This window comes from Acomys russatus, chromosome 7 (assembly GCF_903995435.1).
Source record: "Acomys russatus chromosome 7, mAcoRus1.1, whole genome shotgun sequence".
Lineage (NCBI taxonomy): Eukaryota > Metazoa > Chordata > Mammalia > Rodentia > Muridae > Acomys > Acomys russatus.
In genome coordinates, this window is record NC_067143.1 from 10,993,960 (window position 1) to 11,012,096 (window position 18,137).

General features: G+C 43.9%; 1 protein-coding gene across 1 annotated transcript; it reads left to right on the forward strand.

Moving 5' to 3' along the window:
- The first annotated feature begins 1,994 nt into the window (after positions 1-1,994).
- LOC127192434 (paired-like homeodomain transcription factor LEUTX) lies at positions 1,995-8,983 on the forward strand. The gene is made up of 3 exons (XM_051149706.1): positions 1,995-2,001; positions 6,522-6,673; positions 8,477-8,983. Exons 1-3 carry the CDS (start codon positions 1,995-1,997, stop codon positions 8,981-8,983), a joined length of 666 nt encoding a protein of 221 aa, XP_051005663.1.
- The last annotated feature ends 9,154 nt before the right edge of the window (positions 8,984-18,137 follow it).

The window sequence follows — 18,137 nt, forward strand, 5'->3', positions numbered from 1 at the left end:
GAGCAAGCAAGCAAGCAGTCCTTACCAGAGCAGAGCTGGCAGTTATCTCCTGTGACACTTTATCTTGTAAGAACAGCTGAGGCAATAAAAGAATTTACAAGACTGGATTAAACGGTGGGGAAGGAGTCCTCCTTCCTCCAGCATTCAGCAGCATGCAAGAGAACAGGACACGACCCTTCTCCAGTAAATGTGCATAAATAAAGCTGGCAACAGAAGTAAAAGTTTTAGCCGGGTGTGGTGGTGCATGCATTTAATCCCAGGATTCAGAAGGCAGAGTCAGACAGGTCGCTGTGAGTTAGAGGCCAGCCTGGTCTACAGAGTGAGTCCAGGACAGCCAAGGCTACACAGAGTAACCCTTTCTTGAAAAACAAAACAAACAAATAACAAAAACAAAAAAGAAGTGAAAGTTTTAGAATGACACAGTAGTCGTGTTATGGTTCTTGGGTCCAGAGAGTCACCAGTTTGAACATGAATACTTTTTCATAAAGAAGAGGCTTTTATTCAGTTACTGGTACCGGGTCTACACTCTAAACCCACATTGGGGATTTCTCCAGTGTTAACTCCCAGTCACGGTAGTCAGGGTTTTGTAAAGACAAAGAATATAAAGTTACATTCTGTTTTACAAACAGAGTCTGGCATGTGTCTTTGTTGTCTTGACCAAAACAAGCTTTTCTTTACAGAATCAGAAACAATGGTTACCTAGTGACATACTATCTTGAATGAACAATGGTTTCGTTAGAACTGTGCAAGACCAGGGAATTATATAAATGACCCTTACCAGCCCTTAGCGTTTGGTGGGTCCAATTTTGTTTTACAGTTTACTTAAGCACAGTAATTCTAAACTTTGGTCCTTTTTGTTCTGCTGGTTGGTTTTGTTTTGTTTTTTGTTTGTTTGTTTGTTTGTTTGTTTGTTTTTGGTTGTTCCAGACAGGGTTTCTCTGTGTAGCCTTGGGTGAACTGGATTTGCTTTCTAGACCAGGCTGGCCTCGAACTCAAAGCGATGAGCCTGCCTTTGCCTCCTGAATGGTTTCGGTTTTTGAGACCAAGAGTTTCTGTATCGTCTTGGTTGCCCTGTACTGGATCTTTAGACTCAAGCTGGCCTGGAACTCAGAGATCCGCCCATCTCTGGTTCTTGAGCCCTGGGGTTAAAGGCTTGTATCACCACCACCCATCTTGGATAAAGGTTCTTAGATAACAATACTAAATTCTGGGTGGTGGTGGTGCATACCTTTAATCCTAGCATACAGGAAGCAGAGGCAGGAGGATCTCTGTGAGTTAGAGGTCACCCTGGTTTACAGAATTTGTTCCATGGCAGCCAAGGCTTCACAGAGAAAACCTGTCTCAATAAAACAAAGAAATTTATTTTGAGACAACCTCAAAGCATAGAACCCATGCTGACTTCAATCTGTAGCCCAGCCCAGCCTTGAATTTTAGTTTCCTGTCTCAGCAACACCAGTGCAGAGACCTCAGGCCACCACATCGGGCTGTAACATTCTGCTTTTGTGACTGGGTTCTTTGACTGTTTTAGCTGAGGAATGAATCAGGAGTACACGGGTTTTTTTTTTTTTTCCCAACCCTAGCATCCTACCTGATAACCCAAGTAAAAAAATCATGTTCAGAGCCAGTGTTGGCGCATGCCTGTAATCACAGCATTTAGAGGCAGAGGCAGGCAGGTCTCTGTGAGTTTGAAACCAACCTGGTCTACAAAGCAAGTCCAAGACACCCAAGGCTACACAGAGAAAGCCTATCTTGAAAAACAAAACAAAACAACAACAATCCAATGGAAAAAAAAAACCCACAAAAGCAAAACCGGTTCTGTAGAGTTTGCAATGGAATGGATTTATCCTCCTGGAGTAGGGAGGGTTTGGGCAGGGGCATGATGATTGAGATAAGGTTTGTTTAAATTGCTAAGTCCTGCATTACTGAAGGCACAGTCTTGGGGGCTCCGAAGCACAGTACTGACACTGGAATAAGCCACACAGAGAGACTCCACCATGTCAGGTGAGTAAAGCCAGGGTTGGGTGGAGATGACTGTGGCTGTTCCAAGAGGAAAAGTGTCTACCTTCTCTTGGGGTTCCACAGCTAGATCCCATGGGGCCACAGATTTCTCTCTCCCTGTCTTTCATAACTTCTGGTAAGGTGTTGTTGTTTTCTGTTTCTTTTTTCTCCTGAGGCTAGAACCCATGGTGTTGCCTGTGTAAGGATTCTATAACTGAGCTGTGCTCCAGCCCTCTGCTCAACACTTTAATTAACTACCACTATATGTCTGGGGGGAAGGGGAAGATTTCAAGTGTTGCTGGAGACCAGATGAGGGTGGGATATCCCTGAGTCAGAAGTTCTGGGTTCTGGGAATTACAGCGGACTACTTTGCAAGAGCAGAATGTGATCTATACTGGTGCAGGTAGATCTAATGTTGTCAACAGGCTCATGTGAGTTCTAGGAACAAAATTGGGGTCCTCTGTAAGAGCAGCAAGGGCTCTTAAATGCAGAGCCATCTCTACAGTCCTAAAACTATTAAAAGTACACTTAAACGAATACATTTAGTACCCTTAAAAGAATACATTTAGCTGGTGGTGGTGGCACAAGCCTTTAATCCCAGCACTCTGGGGGCAGAAGCAGGCAAATCTCTTGAGTTCCAGGCCAGCATTGTCCTCAGAGCCAGGTCTAGGACACTAGGGCTACACAAGGAAATGCAATCCAAACAAATGAATAGTAATGTCCATTACTATGAGTTTCTTATTTTTATATACATTGGATCACATTTTCTCCCTGACTCTGGTATCCAAGACATCCTACACCTCTGTTTTATGCTCTCTCTCTCTGTCCCTCTGTCTCTGCCTCTGTCTCTCTCTCTGTCTCTCTCTCTCTCTCTTTCTCTCTCTGTCTCCCCTTCTCCTTCCCCCCTGCCAGGGTTTCTCTGTGTAGCCTTGGCTGTCCTGAACTCACTTTGTAGACCATGCTGGCTTTGAACTCAGTGATCCGCCTGCCTCTGCCTCCCAAGTGCTGAGATTAAAGGCCTGTGTCACCATGCCTGGCTTCTCTCCTTTTTTATTTTATTTTTTCCCCTTGCCCTCTGTCCCTTAATGGCAGGTTTTCCTGTGTAGTCCTGGCTGCCCAGGAATTTACTCTGAAAACCAAGCTGACCTAGAACTCAGAGAGATCCACCTGCCTCTACCTCTGGAGTGCTGGTATTAAAGACAGGTGCCACCATGGCTTTTGTCCCTGCCTCTTTTCCTCTCCTTTTCCTTTTTTGATGTGAGGGACAGAGGGTTTCTACGTAGCCCTGTATTTTCTGGTATTTGGTCTGTAGATTGGCTGGCCTCACACTCTCATAGATTCACTTGACTCTGCTTCCTGAGTGCTGGCATTAGCCCTGTGTGCCGCCACACCCTTATTATTAGCTCTCTCAGAGGGCAGGAATATGGTATTTTTGTGAGTCTGGCTTATTTAGCTTATCGGATATTGTAAATATGAGGTATCTTCCCCCAATCCTCACAAGACTGTGTTCTTCCTTCCTTCCTACTTTCTTGTTTTCTTTTATATTATTATCAGGGTGTGGTGGCACGTATATTTAATTCCCGTGCTTGGGATGTAGAGGCAGGAAGATTTGTATGAGTTCCTGGTCAGCCAGGACTAGAGAGTAGTCACTCAGAACTCAACAGTGATCTGTTGAGTGAGAGTAAAGGTGTGTTATACCACCCCCAGCTGGTCGGGTGTGTTTTCTTTTTTCTTTTTTTCTTTTGTTTTGTTTGTTTTTGCTTTTGTTTTGTTTTGTTTTGTTTGAGACAGAGTTTGGCTATCCTGGACTTATTTTGTAGAGCAGGCTGGCCTTGAACTCAGTTATCAGCTAGCCTCTGCCTCCCAAATTCTGGGATTAAAGGCATGTACCATGATGCCTAGCAAAGGTGCATTTTCTTTTTTATTTTTTTGGTTTTGTTTTGGTTTTTGAGACACACGGTTTCTCTGTGTAGCCCTGACTGTCCTGGACTTGCTTTGTAGACCAGGCTTACCTTGAACTCACAGCTATCCTCCTGCCTCTGCCTTTTGAGTGCTAGGATTAAAGGCATGTGCCACCACTGCCCGGCTTCTTTTCTTTCTTTCATTTTTTTCCAAGACAGGGATTCTTGTGTGCTGCCCTTCCTTTACTGGAACCCTTTCTTAGACCAGTCTGGCCTCCAACTCAAAGAGATCCACCTGCCTCTTCCTCCCTAGTGCTGGAATTTAAGGCATGTGCCACCTCACCCAGATCAATGTGGGAGGTCTAACCTCAAAGGATTTGTATTTAGGGTGGGTCTGTATCCCTAGGATCGTCTCTAAGTGGAGCAATAAAAAGTCAAAAAAGCCCAGGCATGTCCTTTCCCTCTCCCTCTCCTTCCCTCTCTCTCTCTCTTCTTCTCCCCCCCCCCTCACTGTGTGTGTGTGTGTGTGTGTGTGTACGTACGTACACGTTCTAGGATGTTTATCAGTTAGCAAAGAACATGTGCCCACAAGAGTTGATTTTTTTTTTTTTTTTTTTTTTTGAGACAGGTTTTCTCTGTGTAGCCTTGGCTATCCTGGACTCACTTTGTAGACAAGCCTGGCCTCGAACTCACAGTGATCCACCTGCCTCTGCCTCCCAAGTGCTGGGATTAAAGGTGTGCACCACCACTGCCTGGCTTTGATTCCTCTTCTAATGGACAAACAGCACCTCTTCTTTCACAAGTCTGGTTCCAGGGGACAAGCACAAAACACACATAGTCTGTTTCACATGCCACACTAGGAATCAAAACAAACATGTTTGCATTCACTACAAGTCAGAGATAGGATAAGCCCAACTCTCACAAGAACACAGAGCAGCATGTGAGAGAGCAAGGGAGCTCTGGAAAAGTTTTGTAGTGTAATCCAGTTTGGTGGTGCAGTTGATTGCAGTTTGACTCAGAGGCAGTTTTTTCAAACAGAGCAATATAGTGATAAGCAGAGAGAAGCCAATTTGAATGCCTGACCTAGAAGAGGTCTTTTGAACAAGAACAGCTGAACTGATTCAGCCCACCTGAGTTCAGAAAGAACTAGAAAGGGTGAGCTTATTCAGCAGTAAGTCTCAGGCTGAAAACATTCTAGTGTTAGGTTAGCAAAGGGAGCGTGAAAGCTGCAGCCTTCAGCATCAGGGTATGCAGAAGATGAGATTGGAAGCTAGAAACTCTCAGGGCTTGTACTAGGGGTAGGTAGATAAAAATATTCTGGGTTCAATCCAAGTGTGTGTGTGTGTGTGTGTGTGTGTTTTAATTTTTATTTGAGTAATTTATTCAGATTACTTCTCATATGTTACCTTCTCATTTGTATCTTTGGATGCCCCCTCCCTCTTTATTCCTACCCCCCCATGTCTGTGACAGAAGGGAACCTTGTCCCCCACTACAAGATCATAGCCTATCAGGCCTCTTCCTGGTAACATGCTTACTCTTCCTCTGAATGTCACCAGGTCTCCTCACCAAGGGGAAGTGGTCAAAGATGGGGCACCAGAGTCAGTCCCTGCTCTCCACAATTGTGAATGTGGTGTCCATTGGCTACATCTGGATAGAGGTTCTAGTTACTGCATATATTGTCCTTGATTGGTAAAGTAGTTTTAGCTGACCCACCTGGGTCCAGATCCACCAGCCTTAATGGCTTTTTGGTAGGTTTCTAGGACCCTCTGGATCCTATTTCCCCATTCTTCCTTACCCTCTCACCTACAGTCACAATAGGAAATCCCAGTATCTACACAATTTCTGGCTAAGTGAAGACATTCAGGGGATATCTCTGTTGGCCTAGTGTCCAATTATAAGTGAGTATATGCCATGTATATCTTTCTGGGTCTGGATTAACTCAGGATGATCATTTCTAGTTCCATCCATTTGCCTGCAAGTTGCAGGATTTCCTTGTTTTTAATAGCTGAGTAGTATCCTGTAGTGTAAATGTACCACAGTTTCTTTATCCATTCCTCATCTGAAGGACATTCTAGGTTGTTTCTGTATTCTGGCTATTAAGATTAAGACTGCTATGAACATGGTTGAGCATATAACCTTGTGTGGTGGAGCATCTTTTGTGTATATTTCAAGGAGTGGAATAGCTGGGTCTTGATGTAGCCCTATTCCCAGTTTCCTGAGAAAGCAGTAGATTGATTTCCAAAGTGGTTGTACAAGTTTGCATTCCCACCAGCAATGAAGGAGTGTTCCCCTTTCTCCACATCCTCACCAACATATGCTGCCACTTGAGTTTTTGATCTTAGCCATTCTGATGAGTGTAAGATGGAATCTCAGAGTAAGCCATGTATTCTTCAGGCTTTGGTACAGCTCTCATCTCATGCCCACATCTCAGGAAATAACTCATACAAGTCTGGTCTTCAGAAGGAGTTCAGAACAGGCAGGGATACACCAATAAACCTTTTCTTTAAAAAAAAAAGAAAAGAAAACATAAACAAAGATTTTAAATGTAAGGTGATGGCTATGGTTTAGCTTTTGGTAATAAACAATTTAAGAATGAAAGACTTCTTGATTCTTCCCTTAAAGGAAAGCCGCAGCATAGCCGTCGGTTCAGGACTGCACTCAGTGATGAACAAATCAGGGCACTGCAAGATGCTTTCCACAGGAACATGTTCCCAGACCAGTGGGAAATCCAGGAACTGGCTTCAAGGCTCCAGATTAACCACAGGACTCTGCAGGTTGGTGTGTGAAGTGTGTCTTAGGATAGTCACCTAGGCCAGGGTCTCCTGTGGGCTCTGTTTGTTATTGTCATTTATGGTTGTAAAATTATTTATGTGCATGTGTGTATACCTGCTTGTTTGTCTGTGCACCTTGTGTATATGTCAGGTGTCTTGAGGACACAGAAGAGGCTGTCATATCCCATGGAGGCAGAGTTTCAGGTGGTGGATCCTGAGAATGGAACCTGAGTCCTCTGCAAGAGCCACAAGTGCTCTTAGCCAGCAAGTCATCTCTCCTGTTTCACCATCTTTCCCTTTCATGAGAGAACACCTCACATATCTAAGGCCAGTCTTTTTTTAAAACAGGGTTTCTCTGTGTAGCCCTGACTATCCTGGAATCACTGTGAAGTCCAGGCTGGCCTCAAACCTAGGAATCTACCTGCCTCTGCATCCTGAATACTGTGTAGGCCCCTTTCTTAAGAGTTGTTTCCTATATTCCTCTGTTGTAGTGATAAAAAAAAAATGCACTCGAGTTTTTACTTTTTGTTTTATTTCATTTCAGATGGTTCTTATTTAGCCTAAGCTGGCCTCGCACTTGTGTAGCTGAAGATGGCCTTGAACTCCTGATCCTTCTGCCTCTATTTCTCCCATGAACTGGACTACAGGAGTAGGCCACCACACACGGCTTAGAATATTGTCCTCCACAGTCCAGAGCCATCTTTTCTTACTGTCTTGTGATCTAGGGTGGGAGCACTCTGTCTGCTCCAGCCACTCAGAGAGTCTCATACCATTTACCTGAGAGATTCACACAAGGAAGATAGGAAGAGCATATTAAATAACTATGAGAGATTAGTAACCATCTTTCTCACCTGAGGATGGTATGTTCTTCCTCTGGACTCATCTCTTTATCTTCCAGCTGTCAGGCTAATGGTTATAATCCCTCTGTAGGTAGAGGGATTGCCTTGAATGCACAAAGCCCTGTGTCAGGGTTATATGCCTGACACAGATTCTACTAGCCCTGTCTTAAAAATAATAAAATATAAGTTGTTGGAGCTGGAGATATGGTTCAGAAGTTAACAGGTTCTGATTGTTCTTGGCAGAGGGCATGGGTTCAATTCCCAACACCCATGCAGTGGCTCACAGCCACCCGTATATCCATCTCAAGGGGATCTAATACCTTCTTCCAGTCTCCATAGGCAATGTACTCAAGTGCATAGAAGCATAACTAAAACTAACAATTAAAACATCCCTGTGTAAGAGGCAGGGTGTGGTGGAACATACCTTTAATCCCAGCACTTGGGAGGCAGAGACAGGTTGATCGCTGTGAGTTCGAGGCCATCCTGGTCTACAAAGTGAGTCCAGGACAGTCAAGGCTACACAGAGAATCACTGTCTTGAAAAAAACAACAAAAATTTTTTTTCTGTGTGAGCTGGGTATGGTGGCACATACCTTTAATCCCAGTACTGGGGAGCCAATAGCAGGTGGATTGTTGTGAGTTCAAGGCCAGCTTGGTCTACAAAAGGAGTCCAGGACAGCTATGGCTACTCAGAGAAACCCAGTCTCAGAAAACCAATTAAAAAAAAAATCTCTGTTGTGGCATATGTCTTTAGTCCCAACCCTAGTGATGCAGAGACAGGCAGATCTCTGACTTAGAGGCCAGTTTGGTCTATGGAGTGAATTCCAGAAAAGCCAGGCTTACACAGAGAACCCCAGCCTAAAGAAAACAATCAAAACCATGCATATAATATAAATATATAAATTAAAGGATCTTTTAAAAAAGAAAATTATTTCTAGAAATGATTTTAAACTCTATTTTCTTCTTAGATGTGGTTTAAAAATCAGCAAGATGTGGTGATGCAGCAAAGAAACTATCAGAGGAATTCCTCTCTGGCAGCATCCAATCAGGCCATGCTAATGAGAGGAGGAGCATCATCCAACCAGGCCATGCTAATGAGAGGAGGAGCATCATCCAACCAGGCCATGCTAATGAGAGGAGGAGCATCATCCAATCAGGCCATGCTAATGAGAGGAGCATCATCCAACCAGGTTATGCCAGTGATGGGTCAATCATCCAGCCAGCCTATGTTCATGAGAGATCAGGAGTCACAGAAGAATTCTGGAGAAAAGCAACAAGAGGCTGGTGCCTCTGCAATGGAATCCCTGCAACCTTCTCAGGGGTTTGACATAGACCAAATCGACCTGGGACCTTCCCCGCCACCCTGGGCATCTATGACCCAGGACATAGATGAATTTGTGAAAATGTATGACTTGCCTGGGGATGTTGACCCTAAAAGCTTTGATAAGTATCTCCCCCCAGGATGCTTTGACTGAGGCAGAGAGTCTGTGATGACCTACAAATACATCCATAGCTTTGGAGAGACCTGAAAATTCAGGGCTCTTGAGTTTTCCATGAGGGAGGTTCACAGATCTGTTAATCAACCCTCCCCCGATTAAATGCTTTCTTTGATCAGAATTGCTTCGATCATGGTGTCTCTTCACAGCAATAAAAAACTCACTAAGTGACTTGCTTTCTATTTATAATTTCGGTGGGGAATTCAAGGCAGGTGCTTTATCACTAAGGTACACCCCAACCACTAACTCAAGATTCTAGGCAGAGACTCTACCACTCAGCCATGCCTCCAACTCTCACAGTGAGATTGTATGAAGGGGCTATACCATTGATCCGTGACACCAGCCCCTCACTGCGGGATTCTAGGTATGTGTTCTAGCACTGATTCACACCACTAGACCCTCACTAGGGAATTCTAGGCAGGTCTTCTACACTTTAACCTACAACCCCAATATCCAGTCATTACTCCTGGAAGGAGTTTGTTTCTGAGTGTCCTGGTATTTACAGCTTCTACCTGAAGGATCCTACCCCAAACATACTAGATCAGAAAGGAGATAGGTCCCTGTGAGTCTCCACAGATCATGTAAGAAGAGATGTCTATATGGATAAGAAGGCACTAGCAGCTGCTGCTGAAAAGTGGCTATTAAGGGGAAGTTTCTCTTTCCCTGAGGAGGGAAGTCATTACTCTTTCATCTGAGTTTGGCAATTGAGATTCTTACTCGCCTGCATCAGGGAGTTATCTGGACAGGAAATGGAGTTCCTGAAGACAGATACTAGGAAGTCTTTCCAGGCAACAACTGCTCTGGACAGAAACAGGTAAATCTTCCTGTTGCGAGGTATGAGGACATTTGTGGGAAGAAAACAAGACCAGTAGGAAGCTAGGCAGAAAACATGACGTCATCTTTAAGGACAGACTGGAAGGGAAGGGTGGCGGAAAGGTATTCCTGCCTAGCTGAGGAGCGCCTGCATACAATGTGGGCATGCATAACCTAGCCTATCCCTCTTCAGTGCCAAAGCCACATACAGTGACTGAGACATCTCACTGTCAGCTTTTCTGCTGTCCTTTTCTAGACCTCCAAAGGCCACCTGCAGATCTCCAGTCATTGTCCTAAGCCTGAAGTTACTTTGACTTTGAGGAATTGGAGAGTCTTGAAGGCAGATCCTGAACACCCCACCACTAAAGCAAGAAAGGCAGTTTCCTGAGAAACTGCTTTTTCCCTTAAGCAAATATACCTTGTGAAATGAATGGCTGGTATACACATTTGTGTACATAAACACACACACACACACACACACACACACTGAACATCCAACCCCCAAACATTAAAATAGGAATGTTGATACCCAGAGAATGGGTTTGCACCCTTGCACTCAACCTGCCCAGTGTGTCTGTGTTAAAACCCACCATGTTTCACCTCTATGTGGTGTGTATAGACCATGACATACCCTCATATGTTGGGCTGAGAATCCAAGAAAGGTTTTGCTCCCCCAACTGCTTACAAAAGAATGTTTATTTTTTTTTTTATATATTTGAGTCCTCTATTAGCATGTATATCTGTAAAACAAAAGGTCAACAGATGGTTATGAATATTAAACTCTAGACATTCCGTAGAACATCCAGTTCCATAAACTGCTGAATCATATTTCCAACTCCTGTTTTTACACTGTTTTTCCAGACAAGGTTTTTCTGTATCTTGGTTGGTGTTGAAGTCACTTTGTAGACTTTGCTAGCCTTGAACTCACAGAGAACCATCAGCCTCTGGCTCCCTAGTGCAGGTATAAAAGGCATGCGCTTCTAATTTTAAGCTCATCTATGGTTTGGCTAAATTTCAGTCAATCTGGAGGTACAGCTCACTGGCTTAGAGTGCTAACTTTTTCCCACCCAGGCACTGGGCCTGATGTGGTGTAGACATACATGTGAGCAAAATACCCATACACAGAAAATGAAAAAGCCTAGGGCTAGAGTGATGGCTCCATGGTTAAAGCTCCAGTTGTTCATGCAGAAGGCAGGTTTAGTTTGCAGCAGCCACTTAATGTGTTGAAATCATCTGTGAGTCTAGTCATGTGGGCCAGTAGTCATGTGGGCATCTAGTGCACACACCTCATTCAGTCAAAAGATGGCACATAGCCTTAAACTTGTCGTACTGGAGGCAGAGGCACTCTGATCTCTGAGTTGCAGGCCAGCCTGGTCTACATAGTGAACTCCATGCCTGTCTGGTCTATGTAGTGAATTCCAGGCCATCCAGCAATACATAGTGAATTCTAGGTCAGACAGGGATACATGTTGAATTCCAGGGCAGCCAGGCTTACGTACTAAGACCCTGTCTCAGAGTCAAAACCTTGTCTGATGATTGTGGTACATGCCTTTAATCCCAGCACTCAGAGTCAGAGTTAGGCAGATCTCTATAAATTTGAAGGCAGCCTGGTCTACAGGGACAGTCCAAATACATCCAGGAATATACAGTGAGATCCTGTCTTTGTTTGTTTGTTTGTGTTTTTGAGACAGAGTCTCTCTTTGTCAGCCTTGGCTGTTCTGGGCTCGATTTGTAGACCAGGGTGGCCTTGAACTCACAGCAATCCACTTGCTTCTGCCGCCTGAGTGCGGGATTAAAGGTGTGTGCCACCACGCCAGGCCGAGATCCTGTCTTTAAAAAAAAAAAAAAAAAAAAAAAAAAAGCTCAAACTACTGTACGACCAAGGACAATGCATACAGTAAACCTAAAACCCCTATTCAGAACTAGCCAATGGAGAGCACATTCTCCACAGTGGTGTGCAGAGTGGGGAATGACTCTGACATGAACTCTGGTGCTCCATATTTGACCACTTCGCCTTGGTGGAGAGACCTGGTGGCATTCAGAGGAAGGATAAGCAGGCAACAAGGATGGGATTTGATAGGCTGCGACCATATGGTGGGGAAGGAGGTCCCCTTCTGTCACAGACCTCGAGGAGGAGAATAGAGTAAAAGAGGGAGTGGGAAGGATACAAGTGAGGGGATAACAATTGAGATGTAATCTGAATAAATTAATCAAATAAAAAAATAAAGTTATACATATCATCACAAAAAAATTAAAAACCCAAATCTGTGTAGTTGTGGCACACACCTTTAATCCCAGCACTTGGGAGGCAGAGGCAGGTGGATCTCTGTGCATTTGAGGCCAGCCTGATCTACAGAGCAAGTTCCAGGACAGACAAGGCTACACAGAGAAACTCCTGACTCAAAACACAAAACACTGAAAGTCTTCACTTAGCCAGAGACTGGGATGGATACTGGGACTTTCTATTGGGACTGTAGGTGAGAGAGGTAAGGAAGAACAGGGAAATAGAAGGATCCAGAAGGTCCTAGAAACCTACAAGAAGACATTAAGGCTGGTGGGTGTGGACCCAGGTGGATCAACTCAAATGGCTGTACAAACCAAGGACAAAGCATGCAGTAAACCTAGAACCTCTATCCAGATCTACCCAATGGACCTGGCATTCTCCACAATTGTGTGGTCAGCAGGGACTGATTCTGACATGAACTCTGATGCCCCCTCTTTGACCACTTCCCCTTGGAGGGAAGAATTTGTGACACTCGGAAGAGTAAGCAGGCTACCAGGAAGAAATCTGAAAGGCTGTGATCTTATACTGGGGAGCAAGTTCCCCTTCTGTCACAGACCTAAGGGAGGGGTATAGGATAAAAGAGAGGGGGGGGGAATGGGAAGATACAAGTGAGGGGATAAGAAATGAGATATAATATGAATAAATTACATAAATAAAAATAAAAAGAAAAAAAAGCAAAACTAAAAGAAAAAAAAGCCAAAACAAAACACGAATTGTCATTTTGTGTGATTGACATGTCCAGAGCTCTGGAAGAGGGCCCTGATTTGGATCCTAACATCCATATGGTAGCTCCACAGCTGCTTGTAAATTTAATTCCAGCAGATTCTCTGGACTCTCTGGGCACCAGAACACAGGGCACACACAGACTCAGATACACATAGAAAAGAGCAGCTAAAGTGCAGCTGTGAGAGCTATTGTCTGAGGTGAGTTATCATGGGCTTCAGTTTTCCAAAGTCAAAACACAGATCTCTTGTGGCCCCTGTGGCTGTGCCCACTACATTGAGTCCACATTTCAGCAACAGCTGAAATATAGTCTGGACATGTCCAGAGTATACGTTAGGAGAATCTGAAATCTTGTTTCACACAGTCCTCTCTCCCATGAACTAAGCCACAGGGAGCAGGAAGATGCTGGTGACTGCCTCTGCAGCCTTGAACACAGCCATGTGAGCATCCATTAGGTACAGATTTTGACCATGGCAACTAATATCACAAAGACGATAATGATATTGGGAGACGTCAGAATGCTTCCTGCAAAACCTGTGGACACAGGCCAGCACTATGGAGGCACTTTCTATGTGCCTCTGAGTCTCCGTGTGCATCCTATATTCTGTTGCCCATAGAGGCCACAGCATCCCTGGGATTGAATTTACAAGCAACTGTGAGCTACCATGCAGATGCTAGTCTCCAAATCAGGGTCCTCTTCCAGAACTGTTGCCATGGATATGTCACTATCTCAAAATGACATCTGTTGTTGTTGTTGTTGTTGTTGTTGTTGTTGTTGTTGTTTTGGCTATTTTTTTTAAAGGACAGGACCTCACTGTGTAATCCTGGATGTCCAAAAACTGGCTCTGTAGACCATACTGGCATCAAACTCAGAGATCTTCCTGCTTCTGTCTCCCTGGTACTGGATTTAAAGGCATGCACCACCATCACCTGACAAGTTTTAGACTTTCTTTTTTTTCTTCTAATTTTTTATTAATTTATTCATATTACATCTCAATGGTTATCCCATCCCTTGTATCCTCTCATTGCTCCCTCCCTCCCATTTTCCCCTTACTCCCCTCCCCTATGACTGTGACTGAGGGGACTTCCTCCCCCTGTATATGCTCATAGGGTATCAAGTCTCTTCTTGGTAACCTGCTATCCTTTCTCTAAGTGCCACCAGGTCTCCCTATCCAGGGAACATGGTCAAATATGGGGCACCAGAGCTTGTGTGAAAGTCAGACCCCACTTTCCACTGAACTGTGGAGAATGTCCTGTCCATTGGCTAGATCTGGGTAGGTAGTTTACTGCCTGTATTGTCCTTGGTTGGTGCCATAATTTGAGCAGGACCCCTGGGCCTAAATCTGCCTATCATAATGTTCTTCTTGTAGGTTTCTAGGACCCTCTGGATCCTTCTATATCCCCATTCTCCCTTGCTTCTCTCACCTAGAGTCCCAGTAGGATGTCCTCCCCTCCGCCCCACTTTCCTGGTAAGTGAAGACTTTCATGGGACATATCCCTTGGGCTAGTGCCCAGATATAAGTGAGACGTCTACTGCTCAAAACTAGTGAGCTGTACTTCCAGAGTTACTGGATTTTAGCTAAAACCCCCGACTCAGCCTAGACATAATTAGTGTCTACCTTTAATCCTAGCACTATGGAGGCAGATGCTGATGGATCTCTATGAGTTCAAAGCCAGCATGGTCAAAAGAGTGACTTCAACGAGAGTCAGGACACAGAAAAACTTTGGAAAAAATGTAAAAACAAGGGTCAAAAGATGGTTCAGCAGTTAAGAGCTCTGCCAGCTCTTTTGGAGGTCCTGAGTTCAATTCCCAGCAACCACATGGCGACTCACAACCATTTATAATAGATATTTTGACCTCTTTCTGGCATGCAGATATACATGCAAATACAGCACTCATATACATGAAATACATACAGAAACCTTTTTAGAAGTGAGAGGGCAACTGGGTGGTGGTGGCACATGCCTTAGTCCCAGCACTTGGAAGGCAGAGGCAGGTGGATCTCTGTGAGTTCCAGGGCAGCCTGGTCTACAAAGTGAGTCTGGGACAGCCAGGGCTCTGTTACACAGAGAAACCCTGTCTTGAAAAAAACCCAAATAAATAGTGAGGGGGCAATCAAAACACATTTTGGATTCCCAGCACAACATACTATGCTGTGCCACTGTCTCTGGACACAAAATAGAGGTGAGGCATGGTGGGATTTAGCACAGACACAGTGGGCAGGCTGAGGGTAAGGTGCAATTGCATCCTCTGGGTATCAACATTCTTGTTTTAAAATTGTGTGTGTGTGTGTGTGTGTGTGTGTGTGCGTGTGTGTGTACACAAGTGGGTATATCAGCCATCCATTTAACAAGGTGTTAACAAGCATGAGGCAACAAGCAGTTTCTCAGGAAATGGCCTTTCTTGCTTTAGTGGTGGGGTGTTTGGGATCTGCCTTCAAGGCTCTGCATTTCCTCAAAGTCAAAGTGACTTCAGGCTTAGGACAATGACTGGAGATTTGCAGGTGTCCTTTGGCGGTCTAGAACAGGACAACAGGAAAGTTGACAGTGAGAGGTCTCAGTCACTGTATGTGCCTTTGGCACTATAGTGGGATAGGCTAGGTTATGAATCCCCCACATTTTATCCAGGAGTTCCTCAACTAAGTAGGAATATTTTTCTGCCCCCTTTCTTCCCAGTCTGTGTGTCCTAAGAGATGATGTCAGGTTTTCTGCATAGCTTGCTGATGGTCTTGTTTTCTTTCCATTAGGATTTTCATGCTTTTGGATGGAATGATTTAACCTGTTTCCATCCAGAGCAGTTACAACCTGGAAAGACTTCCTAGCACATGGCTTCCGGAACTGCATTTCCTGTTCAGATAACTCCCTGATGGAAGTGAGTTAGAATCATCACCGCGAAGCTCAGATGAAAGAGTAATGCCATCCCTCCTGAGAAAAACAGAAATCTATGGGTTTCAGCCACTTCTCAGTACAAGCTGCTAGTGCCTGCTTAGCCATATAGACATCTCTTTTTGCATGCACTATCGAGACTCACATGGACCTATTTCCCCCTTTTGAGCTGTGATGTTTGGTGTGTGACACCTCTGGTAGAAGCTGTAAATGAGAGGACACTCAAAAACCAACTCCTTCCAGGAATATCAGCTGGGTATTGGGATCATGGCTCAGGGGTAGAGGACTTTCCTGGAACCCCCACTGAGGGATAGCCTGGGGGCATGGCTCAGTGGAAGAGCACCTCCCTAGACTTCCCCAGTGAGGGGAAAGGGACATGGCTCAATGGTGGAACCCCTACCTTGAATCCCCAGTAAGGAGTTGGAGTTGTGGCTCAGTGATAGAGAACCTGTGAGGGGGTGGGGTTATGTCTCCATAATAGTATACCCATGTCTAGTATGCTGGAGACCCTACACTTTAGCCTTAGCAGAGGAAAAATTAGGAGAAGGCAAGTGTCTCTTTTTAAAAAGATTTATTTACTTATTACTTATACAGTGTTCTGCGTGCATATAGGCCTTTACTGCAGAAGAGGGCACCTGATCTCATTACAAATGGTTGGGAGCTACCACGTGGTTGCTGGGAATTGAACTCAGGGCTTCTGGAAGAGCAGCCAGAGCGCTTAAGCTCTGAGACATCTCTCCAGCCCAAAGGCAATTCTGATCAAAGAAAGCAGTTAATTTGGACAGGCTTGTTTTATAGAGGCAGTTTGTAAACTCAGCATGGAGAAAGGTGGGAGGGAAGTATTCTGGGAACCTCCCTCATGGAAAAATTACAGCATTCAACTTTCAGTTCTTTCTTCAAAGCTTTGGATGTGTTTGAGGGTCATCACAGACTCTCTGCCTCAGTCAGGCAGCATAAGGAAAGATACTTATCAGAGTTTTTGGCATGGCCATCCCCATTTTCATGACTATGTCTATGCCATGGCTATTTTCTATAGGGCTATGAGGTTTTGAAGATCACCAATTTATCAATTTTTACATTATCTATCTGTAGAATCATATCTCTGTTAATTCTATGACATATATTACTGTTCTATATTATACTAGAAATACGACCATGGGTTGATCAACTAACAATTAACTTGCATTATTTACTTATCCTAAACACATAGTAATAGCAACTTTAAAAATAGAAGACGTAAACCTTGTACTATAAATGAGTTGTTTGGGTACAATAACTAATACCAGATTGTTCTTCTCTCTCTCTCTCTCTCTCTCTCTCTCTCTCTCTCTCTCTCTCTCTCTCTCTCTCTCCCTCCCCCCCATTTGTGTAACAAAGTAACCTTGAATTGTATCAATATATCAAAGTTTATACCAATGTATTAAAATAATCTTATTTAATATAACTATATCTTTAAGTTGAAGTGTAGATAGACTATTCTACATTTTGTCTTATTATTCCTATAACATACTTCTACATGCCCCTTTTGAATTCTCAGGTTCTATCTCAGAGAGAGAGAGAGAGAGAGAGAGAGAGAGAGAGAGAGAGAGAGAGAGAGGAGAGAAATCCCGAGTTTTAACCTTTTTTCTCTCTCTAAATAAGACCATTGATAACTTGTAATCAACTCCAAATGACCATAAACTCTGTTTTTTACAGAAGGAAGAGATTATTTTGGTTTATGGTTTTAAAGGGAGAGCCATAATGCCTATGAGAAATGGCAGCCGATAACTAGTGCAGGAAGCAGACAAGTCTCATCTTCAACTAAAAAGTACAACAGTGAACTGGATGTGAGAAGATGCTTTTAGCTCTAAAAGCCTGCCCTCAATGATGCACTTCCTCCGGCAAGGCCATCCTACCTCCTGGGAAAGTCTCTAATGGGGGACCAGGTGTACAAATGACCGAGCCTGGAAGGACCTTTATTAATCAAACCACCACAACTCAATTTAAGAAACATTTTTACTTTTACTTTTTTACATATACCTTTATATTATTACACATATATACAATAAACAAAAATAAACTTCTATATCCCAAGGAAACAACTAAAACCCAACCCAAATCCCCCTTAAGGGAAATGGTCCATTGCTTTCAAGATTGCTTCCCAATAATTTGAGACAAGGAATGCCTTTTTGGGTGCCCAAATGAACTTTAAAATTTGGCTAAGTAAGCTAGCCATAGCATTTGTGGTCCAGTCTCCAAATGTTGAGAACATTGAGACTTAATAGAAGTCCTGTTTGAGCCAGTCTGAAATGCTGGACCAACTGAGATCAGCAGCTTTCTTCAAAGGTCTCCTGGGAGCAGGCTGTGATGAGGGACAGTAACCACAGCAGTCAAGGATGGAACATTTGTGTCAGTGTCTCAGCATTCTCAATGATGAATCCTGTCATG